The sequence below is a fragment of the Lycium ferocissimum genome, chromosome 3 (genome assembly GCF_029784015.1).
Source record: "Lycium ferocissimum isolate CSIRO_LF1 chromosome 3, AGI_CSIRO_Lferr_CH_V1, whole genome shotgun sequence".
In the NCBI taxonomy this organism is placed as follows: Eukaryota; Viridiplantae; Streptophyta; class Magnoliopsida; order Solanales; family Solanaceae; genus Lycium; species Lycium ferocissimum.
In genome coordinates, this window is record NC_081344.1 from 27098327 (window position 1) to 27109863 (window position 11537).

General features: G+C 41.1%; 1 protein-coding gene across 1 annotated transcript; it reads right to left on the minus strand.

Moving 5' to 3' along the window:
* Nucleotides 1-5490: 5490 nt before the first annotated feature.
* On the minus strand, nucleotides 5491-10600 carry LOC132048809 (uncharacterized). Its single transcript, XM_059439494.1, has 3 exons — nucleotides 10267-10600; nucleotides 9831-9979; nucleotides 5491-5793 (listed from the first exon to the last, which is right to left on the minus strand). The coding sequence occupies exons 1-3, from the start codon at nucleotides 10598-10600 to the stop codon at nucleotides 5491-5493; spliced, it is 786 nt and encodes a 261-aa protein (XP_059295477.1).
* Between the last annotated feature and the right edge of the window lie 937 nt (nucleotides 10601-11537).

Here is an 11537-nt window from a genome sequence, read left to right on the forward strand (position 1 = left end):
CAGGAGGTCCAGGTTTACAGAAGAATAAGAAACGTAAAATTTGGAGGACCTTTGCGAAGTAGCACTTAACAGTGTTTCTTCATTCTCTTTGGTGAGTTGAACTCATTCTACCGTTCCAAGATAGGCCTCGATGTGGGTATAGTAGTCCCCTAGTGTTTGTCCGAGCTGCATGATCGGGTAAGCACTATTAAGCCCTCACTCGAGGGGCAGACCCTCCGTTTCCGGGTACTTTGCCTTGTTTTTTTAAAGTAACACGTTGTACTTGTTGCCTCATTAAAAACCTTGTCGGAAAACTCACTTCGGGACAAAACCGTACTAAGAAAAAGAGTGCAACACGTGTTTTCAGACCTAACTTCATTCAGTACTACTTCTGCAAAAAAGGATAGGTTAATAAAAGATGATCACTAGGGTAGGCATCCATACCTTAGCAATAGTATCTCTTCAAATGAGACACATTTCAGTTATTACGCAACCGTTGTCCGTCCATAGATTCCAGCTGGTACGATCCTTTGCCCGTTACTCCGGTTATCTTGTACGGCCCTTCCCAGTTCTGACCCAACTTCGTGTCATTGGGATCCTTCGTGTTCAAGGTAACTTTCGAAGTACCAAGTCCCCAACTCGAAAATGCTGAAGATTGGCCCTCCGGTTGTAGTACCTCTCCATTCTTTATTTTTGAGCTGCTAAAGAGACCAGCGCGTTTTCTCGTAGTTCGTCTGCCAGGTCGAGTTTTACTGCCATAGCCTCCTCATTCGACCCGCTGGTGACGTATTTGAACCGAAGGCTCGATTCGCCAACTTCTATGGGAATAAGAGCTTCGGCCCCGTAGACCAATGAGAAAGGTGTTTCTCCCGTGCTTGATTTTGACGTAGTTCTTTAAGCCCATAATACCTCCGGCAGCACTTCCCTCCATTTATGTTTCGATTTTTCACGTCTTTTTCTTAGGTTTTGAATTATTGTTTTGTTCGTGGATTCCGCTTGTCCGTTTGCACTCAGGTGATACGGAGTCGATACAATCTTCTTGATCTTCAACCCTTCGAGGAAATTATTGACCTTGTTGCCAACGAACTGAGGGCTGCTATCACAAGTTATTTCGGCCGGGATGCCGAAATGACAGATAATATGGTCCCATATAAAGTAAATAACCTCCTTTTGCCTAATATTTTCGAAGGCCTGCGCTTCAACCCATTTTGAGAAATAGTCGGTCATAAACAGAATGAAACGAGCCTTACCCGATGCCCATGGCAAAGGACCGAGGATATCCATTCCCCACTTCATGAACGGCCAAGGTGATAACACCGGGTGTAGCAAATCCCCGGGTTGATGAATCATCGGGGCATGCCTTTGACACCCATCGCATTTCCGGATAAAATTCTTCGCATCATCCTCCATCCGGTTCCAGTAATAACCGGTTCTGATAATTTTTAAAACCAAGGCCTCCGCACCAGAGTGATTACCGCAGGTACCCTCGTGGACTTCTCTCATCACATAATCTGTTTCTCCGGGACCCAAACACTTGGCTAGAGGTATAAAGAAGGACCGTCGGTACAATTGACCGTCTATTAAGCAGAACTGAGCTGCTTTGGTCCGGAGTGATCGTGATTCTTTTGGGTCGCTCGGGAGTTTCTCATCTTGCAAGTAGTCGATTTATCTGTTGCGCCAATCCCAAGTTAGACCCATCAACTGCACTACGGTACCGGGGTTGATTTCCTTCGCTTCGACTGAAGAGCCCAAATTGGCCAATGCATCGGCTTCATTATTCTGCTCCCTGGGTATATGTTGCATGGTCCATTTTTTAAATCGGTGTAGTGTCACCTGAATTTTCTCCAAGTATCTTTGCATACGCTCATCCTTGACCTTGAAGACGCCATTCACCTGGTTAACGACCAAGAGAGAGTCGCATTTTGCTTTGACTATTTCGGCTCCCAGACTCCGAGCCAATTTCAAACCTGCAATCATAGCCTCATACTCGACTTGATTGTTAGTCAATTTAACAGTTCTAATCGACTGTCTAATGGCATCACCGGTGGGGGTCTTAAGAAAAATTCCCAACTCGGAACCTTTTAGGTTTGAAGCCCCGTTCGTGTAGAGACCAGATACCCGAAGCCTTTCTCGAGGTTAGCAAAAGTTCTTTCTTGACCTCGGGAATCATGGCGGGGGTAAAGTCTGTCACGAAATCGGCTAAGATTTGATACTTAATAGCTGTTCTAGGCTTATATTCGATATCATATCCGCTAAACTCTACGGCCCATTTGGTCAGTCTACCTGATAACTCCGGTTTATGCATGGCATTTTTAGCTAAAGAGTTACTACACATATCGGATGGCATTGAAATTAAGGTTTCAGCTTTCTTGACGCACTTACCAATGCCAAGGCCAACTTTTCGAGGTGCGGATAATGAGTCTCCACATCCCCTAAAGTCTTACTCACATAATATATTGGGAATTGCGTACCTGCTTCTTCTCAGACCAAAATACCGCTTACTGCTACCTCGGACACAACGAGGTATAGGAATAACTGTTCATCTGCCTTCGGAGTGTGCAGCAGAGGCGGGCTCGATAAGTATCTTTTTAATTCCTGCAAAGCTCTTTGACATTCCAGTGTCCAGACAAAGTCATTCTTCTTTCTCAGTAGTGAGAAGACGGTGACTTTTATCCGAAGACCTCGAAATGAAACGACTTAGTGCTGCTATCCTTCCGGTGAGCCTCTGCACGACCTCGACGTTGTTCACCACCTCAATATCCTCGATGGCTTTGATCTTGTCTGGGTTAATTTCAATTTCTCGGTTCGACACCATGAAGCCCAAAAAATTATCTGATCGGACACCGAAGGCACATTTTTCCAGGTTAAGCTTCATGTTGTATTTGCGGAGTACATCAAAGGTATCCTGCAAATGTTTTAAACGGTCCTCTGTTTCCAGGGACTTGACTAGCATGTCATCAATATAAACCTCCAGTGTTTTCCCTATTTGTTTTTCGAACATTCCATTAACTAGGAGTTGGTAAGTTGCTCCGGTATTTTTTAACCCGAATGGCATGACATTATAACAGTAAGTCCCGTATCAAGTAACAAAAGAGCTTTTCTCTTGATCTTCCGGGTGCATCCGGATTTGGTTGTACCCAGAGTAAGCATCGAAAAAACTTAACATCTCATGCTCCGCCGTTGAATCAATCATTTGATCGATGTGAGGCATTGGGAACGAATCATTCGGGCATGCTTTATTCAGATCCTTATAGTGAACACACATTCTAAACTTATTACCTTTCTTTGGCACCACCACTACATTAGCTAGCCAATCCGGGTATTTTACCTCCCGGATATAGCCTATTTTTAAAAGCTCATACCTCATCTTTTACGAAGACATGTTTTGGCTCGGCCATCGTCTCCTTCTCGCTCTTCTCACCGGGGGAAATCTCCTAACAAGGCTGAGCTTATAAGTCGTGACCTCCGGTGGCACACTTGTCATGTCTATATGGGACCACACAAAACAATCGGCATTAGCTTGAAGAAATTTAATTAACTTGTTCCTGAGCTCCGAGGTTAACCCTGTGCCCAGGAATACCTTTCTATCCGGTAGATATTCGAATAAGATGACTTGTTCCAGCTCCTCCACGGTAGATTTGGTTGCATCCGAGATTCCGAGTCATCCGGTAATACAAATGAGCTGGGTACGCCAAAATCGTCCTCTTCACCAACCGGGTCGGATCCCTTCTGCTCTGCTTTCGAACCCGTTTCCTTTAATTGATATTTAGTGTCCTTGCCTCGGATTAATTCATCATCTCTTTGATCCGACTTCTTTGGAAAAAGTAGCGCTTCCTCGACCGCGAACATCTCCCTTGCAACGGGCTGTTCACCTCGGATAGTTTTTATCCCCTCTGAGGTATGGAACTTCAGCAACTGGTGTAGTGTTGATGGTATTGCTCTCATGCTATGAATTTACGATCTGCCGAGCAAAGCATTATACTTCATATCTCCCTTGATGACATAGAATACCGTATGCTGTATGGTGCCGTCAATGTTGACCGGTAAAGAAATCTCTCCCTTCATGGTTTCACTTGCCATATTGAACCCACTGAGTACTCGGGCTACCGGTACAATCTGATCGAGTAGTCTTAGCTGTTCTACTACTCTCCACCGAATGATGTTGGCCGAACTATCTGAGTCAATCAAAATATATTTAACTTGTGATTTGAAAATAAGGATAGAAATTACCAATGCATCATTGTACAGTTAAATGATGCCCTCTGCGTCCTCGTCACTGAAGGAGATAGATCCCTCGGGTACATAGTCCCGGTTGCGCTTCTCTCGTATAATGAAAACCTTTGTTCGTTTCATCACCGGCCCTCGTGGAGCATCCGTTCCCCCAATTATCATATTGGTTACATATTGAGGTTCCACCGGCTCAGCACGTTTGTGACTCTCCCTTTCTTTGTAGTTGTTTTTGGCTCGTTCACTCAAGAATTCTCGAAGGTGGCCATTCTTCAATAAACGAGCCACCTCCTCTCTTAACTGACGACAATCTTCAGTTCTGTGCCCATGGGTCTCATGATATTCACACACCACGCTCGGATACCGTTGACCCGAGTCTGACCTCAATGGCCTTGGCCATCTAGCCTCCGTGATACGGCTGATAGCTGAGACGAGGTCCGAGGTGTTGGCGTTGAAGTTGTACTCCGATATCCTCGGTGTGTCTTTTTTGCTAGCCGAACTCCCGGCATTACTTCTGAATGATAGGCCTCGGCTGTTTGACTGGCGTTCGGCCCGTTTATCGCCCCTACCCAAGAAGTGACTGGGGCCGACCCTCGATTTTTCCGACCTGAAGCTCAGTTTTTCAGAATGAGAGTACGGGTGGTACCTTTCCTTCGATGGTCGCGTCTCCGGCTCGTAATTTTTTCTCGACCTCTCAGAGCTTTTACTCATACTTATGGGTCCCCGGAGAAAGTTCGAGTTGATCATCCTCTACCCGAATCTTTGATTCGTATCTGTTATGAACATCTGCCCAGGTTACAGCCTCATATTCCAACAAGTTTTCTTTCAGTTTGAATGAAGTAGTCGAGCTCCGAGGATTAAGCCTCTGTGGTGAAAGCTTGTGCAACCCATTCTTCCGGAACCGGAGGGAGCTCCATCCATTCCCTTTGGAAGCAGTTCACAAATTCTCGTAACAACTCATCGTCCCTTTGAGCTATTCGTAAGATGTTCGCCTTTCGGGCTTGCACATTTTTAGCTCCAACATAAGCTTTGATGAACGCATCTACGAGCATTTCGAAGGAAGTGATGGAATACTCGAGGAGATGGTCATAACAGGTCAACGCTCCATTCGATTGTGTTTCCCAAAAATTTTTCAACAACACGGACTCAATTTCATCCTCTTCGACATCATTGCCTTTTATGGCACAGGTGTATGAAGTCACGTGCTCCCGCAGGTCCGTTGTACCATCGTGCTTCGATATATCCAATATCTTGAACCTCTTCGGGATTAACTTCAGAGCCGCACTAGGAGGGAAAGGCCTTTGAATCCAGCCCTCTCAGAATCGACGAAGCTCCCGGGATCTGATCCACCCGAGAGTTATACGTTTCCACCCTCTTCTCCATTGAATCTACCCGCTTTGCCAAGGTCTCGAGCATCTTCAGAACTTCGGTGGATGATCCAGTTACGGATCCATTACTCTTGACTATCCGTGTTTCATCCCTCCTTGGTTCGGTGATCCCTTTTGGCCTTTCCGGAGTTGCCTTATCGTTTTTGCTCTGCAACTGAGCTATTGCAATCCCCTGTTCGGCTATGGCGGCCCCCTGTTCCTGCAACATTTCAAATATTAAACGTAAGTTAATCTTATCCGGAGTATCCGGTGTTTTTCGGCCTTGAGCTCAGGATAAAGTAATCGAGTTATGAGTATTCAGAGGATCGGTAGCCGGCATGGCGGCATTCTCCTGATTCACGGTATTCTGTCGGTTGAGGCCTTCTGTCGAATCAATAGAGTTCGGGTCGACTGGATCTGCAGGTAGGTTTTGTAACCCACTGTTCTCGTTTTCAGCCACAATTTCGTTGTTGTTGACATGACTGGGCTGTCCGCTGCTTGCCATGTTGTCCTTTTTTTTTGTCAGAATTAGCAGATTCCTCAATTAACGGGTAAAAGAAGCAAAGATTAAAAAAACCACTATTATCCTAGCCCTACGGTGGGCGCCAAACTGTTTATCCCGGATTTCGGTAACAATTAAATTTGTAAGTGAGGTATAGGATATGTGGGTGAATTTTAATCTATTCGGTTGTTAGGAAATGCCTATGTATTTGTTTGTTGCTATATACGTATATATGTGTGTTATTGCTGTGAAGATGTGTATTGTGATTGGTGATTTACACTAAATATATATATTAAGCAATATGCAATGTTGAATGAATGAATAAAGCTAAAGAATTCCACAAATCCAGACCAATATCAGAGAGAGAGAGAGAGAGAGAGAGAGCTTCGATATATTTGATTATTACAATGTTGAGATCTGAAAAAGCTAACCCCAAAAAGGGAAAGAATGTCCTCTATTTATAGATATGCCTTATAGGCCTTTAATGCAACACCAAAAGCCCTAAAGAATAAAGAAACCCTAAAAAAGATAAGGTAGGACCGTACGGCCTGACATCCGTACGGTCGTCAGTACAAAATGACAAAACGGTGTTCTGACTCGTGGCAACATCGCAATCGGTTAACCGGACCAACAGACACGTTGAGTTTGGATCGGCGTACCCGGAACAACGGACACGTTGAGTTTGGATCGGCATACCTGGACCAACGGACACGCTTTTCTTGTCTCGTGTCAACTGCATCCTGTACAATACCCCGGTGTGAAGAAAAGACCGAACATATCGTGCTCATTTGTACTTACCCTCGGCTCCGAATTCACCGGTCATACATTGACCCGATTTTTACCGTATATAATAACATTAAGTCTTGACATTTTCCTTTAAGATATGAAACATTTACGACTATAGATTGTTACTCTTACAAAGGACGCTATGGATGATTCTCTAGCCGCATTTGTATATAAGATATGGAACTTCCGTCAATCAACATGGGAACATATGAAACAGAGGGACCTCGTGAATAGAGTATGCATGATAAAACATTTAAGCCTGTTGTCTCCTTGAACCTACCATTTCCTTAACTTTTACAACAGTAAACATGACGTAAGGTCGTAACCTTCTAAACATAGTTATGGATGTTATTCACAACGTAAAGGTCTCGGAATTGAGTCAAGGGACCACAACATGAAACAAAATGTTAATCAACAATACATCACCAAGATACCACATATGAAACTATAAAATACCATAGAGGGAGTATTTATGATAAAACTTTCATTTGAGCGCATTTTTTATTTGAAAAGTTGCACATAAGCGGATTGATGCCGAATAGAGATAGAAGGGATAGGCATTACATATCTTTAAACCAACCCTGCCTTGACGATGACAAAACTAGCCTGCTTTACAAATAATCTCCAATAAGTGAAAATAACACTAGTATTAACAAAGAGGAATACAACGACTAGCCAACGAGCGGCAAAGTCACTGTACAATTGATTCTACGACGTTTCTCCATGCCTATCTTCTTCTGAACCCTTATAACAACAGCAACCGCACACATATGAAATCATACTAATATCTCCAGAATCTCAACACAGCCAGAACAACCCCAACGTGCCATACAACAACACCCAATAACTCATCTACAACGCCCAATCATCGTCTCATATACTCTTAACAACTAAACACACATCTAGAGCTCAAAATAGCTTACATAAATGAAGGAGAAGGAATATTTTACCTTGAATATAAAAATACAAGTTATCTTCACCTTACTTCAACTAGAAGAAAGCACCAATCCAAAGAACAACACGAAAGACGATGAACAATCTAATACCACGAGCTATCCGGAGGGAGATTCACATCAAAACCTTGTTGAACTTAGTCTAGATGTCATAAGAACCTTGGGAGAGAATTTGGGAGCTTATTACATCGGTAAAGACTTAGAAATAGATCTAGAAATGAGAGCACCGCTTGGGCCTATTTATAAAAAATTTCCACCGCCTTCGTTTCACGGTGGAATCACGGACTGTGAAACCTTTTTACGGTCCGTGAAACTCCACCATGATTTAGCCACTAATTTCCCAAGTTCTGTTAAGTTTCACGGTTGTAATCCTCCCTTTTCACAGTCCATTAAAAGTGTTTCACGGCCCGTACCTTGGTTGTGATTCACCATCAGGTGCTAAACTCCGCCGAAACTTATCATTCTTCTGTTCGTCAGACCTCTAACCTTACAATACTTCCTTAACACTTGTTTTAACCCATCGCTATCCTTTCAATCCTCAACCATCCGAATTCATCTTAACTTACTTATGACGTATCCTAGTGCGAAAGTACAGGGTGTTACAATTTTCAAGTGTGGATATGGTCATACTAGTAACTGTGTATTTCTATGTTTTTGTTTAAGTCTTACTTGAGTAAAACATATTGAACTAAGCACTTGCTTTCTCCCACGTACACTTAGCCATTAAAGTCTTCTTTTAGGCATTTCATCGAGCATTTAGGGGGTGTAGGTTTTACTAAAAATCCCCTTTTAACAAGTAAGACATAGCTTACCTTAGATATATAGTGCAAATTCTACTCCTCCAATACCCACATGTGTTGAACAATCAAAGTCTACAAGTGTTAGAGTGTGGACAACCAAAACGTGCTCGAAATCAATTAAAATCTAAGGTGCAAGTTCAATGTTTATCTCACTTTTCAAATTTCCAGATCTCATATCATTTAACAAAGGGAAAATTTCAGAAATATACAAGTTGGTCCCTTACATTACAAAAAATAGCCCAAAACTTACATTACGAAAAATAGCTCAAAATATACAAATATATACAAACAGACATATACAAATATATACAGACACTTATACCAACATATACAAACATATATACAAAGGTATAGAGAGAGAGAGAGAGAGCGAGAGAGAGTGAAAGAGAGAAAGTTTGGGTCATTTTTTGTAAGAATTAAAAAAATGGGTCAATTTTGGCAATGAATACACATTGTAATTTTCTCTTTAAAAATCTCACTCTTTATGGTCGTTGTTGTACTATATGTAAAGGAGGAGTTGATTACTTTTACGAAGAAATCCTAAATTTTCTCCCTTGAGTTCTATTGAAATTAATTCTCGAAATTTAAGGATTTGCCATGTGTTTTGAAGTTAATTAGGAGAATGATTAAATTGTATAAACCTATGCAAATAGTTATGAATTACTCATCTCTTGCGTATCTTGAAGTGCCTAGGTCGAAATTGAACAATTCAATGAATTACATAAGAGAATCATGAGGAAGAAGAAGAAGAAGATTGGAAGAGAGAAGAGGAGAGGAAGAGAGAGAAATATTCATTTTATTGAATATAGCCGTTAAGCCCAAATTAACAAATACATTGTATTTATAAGAAACTAACTTAACTAACTAATTATTTGCTAATTAGTAAAGTGACTAAACTGCCCTTATACATTGTAATTTATATTCCAACACTCCTCCTCAAGCTAGGTACCATAAACATCAAGTAGCCTAGCTTGGATTAAACACATTTAGTAATCCCAGTTTAGACAATAAGTATTCATGTTGAATCCTGTTAAGCTCTTTTGTAAGTATATCAATAGGTTGCTCATTTGTAAGCAAATACTCAGTTTTGATCAAGCCTTACTGCATCTTTTCTCTTATGAAATGCCAGTCAAATTTCTATGTGTTTTGTTCTTTCATGAAACACAGGATTGGCTGCTATTTGGATGGCTGTTTTGCTATCATTGTAAACACATACATGCAGTTTCAATTGCACTCCCATATCTCTAATCAAGTCAGTTAACCAAGTCAATTCAAATACAGTATTTGTTAAACTCCTATACTTTTCCTCTGCTGAACTCCTAGTTATTGTTGACTGCTTTTTAGATTTCCATGACACTAGAGAATCTCCCAGTTTGATAAAAAAAACCAGTTATAGACTTCCTGGAGAATGAGCATGCAACCCAGTCAGCATCACAGTATGTTGTGATTGTATCTTGTCTGTTACTAGATAACAAAATCCCTTTTCCAGGGCTGTGATTTGATATACTTTACAATCCTTAGAGCAGCTTCCATATGAGACCTTTTTGGTTGTTGAAAGAATTGACTTAGATTTTGAACACTGTAGGAGATATCAGGTCTTGTTACTGTTAAATAAAGTAGCTTCCCTATTAATCTTTAATAAGCTCCTTGACCTTGTAATACTTCATCTTCTACACATGCTATCTTCTTGCCAGTTTGTTTGTCTTGTTGAGCAATAATTTCCTTTAGATGTTGATCATATTCTCTGGTTGTCAGCTTGACACTAGTGTCTATAGGTGTGTGAAATGGTTTAGCAACACCTAATCTAGACTCTGATATTAATTCTAATGCATACTTTCTTTGATGCATTAGAATCCTTTTTTCCGATCTTGCAAATTTAATGCCAAGAAAATATTTTAACTCACCTAAATCCTTCATCTTGAAAGCTTTTGGTAACTCAGCCTTGGTTTTCACTATTTCATCCAAATTGTCTCCAGTAATTAACATATCATCTTAGAACAATATGGCTATGAACCCTTTTCCAGTTTTCTTTGTACACAAAGAATGATCATACTGACTTTGTTGAAACTTAAACTTGATTAGTGCCTTTTGAAGTTTGGCATTCCATTGCCTTGGAGCCTGCTTTAATCTATACAAGGATTTTGTTAGTTTGCATACTTGCTTACTTCCCTCCTGACTTTAAAAACCCTTGTGGCAATTCCATGTATATCTCATAATTGAGATCACCTTGAAGGAAGGCATTATACACATCCATCTGATGTATATGCCACTTCCTAGCTGCTGCCAGAGCTAAAATTTTCCTTACTGTTACCATTTTTACAATTGGACTAAAAGTTTCTTAGTAATCTATGCCCTCCTGCTGACTGTATCCTTTGGCTACGAATCTTGCTTTGTAGCTCTCTATGTCACTATTGGCTTTGTACTTGATTTTGAATACCCATTTGCATCTAATAGGAACTTTTCCATCTGGTAAAGTAACCAGTTCCCAAGTGTGATTCTGCTGTAGTGCATCTCTTTCTGCTTGCACAGCTTCTACCCACTTTGGATCTCTTTTAGCTTCTACAAAAGTTTTAGGTTCAGTAGTATTTGAAATTGCAGAAATAAAGGCTTTATAATCAAAGGATAAATGATCATATGATATGTATTTGAACATAGGAAAAGGAACATCATCATGAACATTAAGAGAGACAAACTCTTTCATCCAACAAGGTGGATGCTTCCCTCTAGTTGACTGTTTGAGAGGTTTAGAATTTGGTTGCATTCTTGGCTGTGCATTTTCTAATGCTGGAGCTGGCAACTGATTGTGAACAAGTTGAACTACTTTTGGAGCTGCATTCTGATTTTCAGGAACTTGCACACTCCCATCAGTAGGGAAGATATCTACATTCTCAGATACTTGAGCATTGTTAGTAGGTCTCTTAAC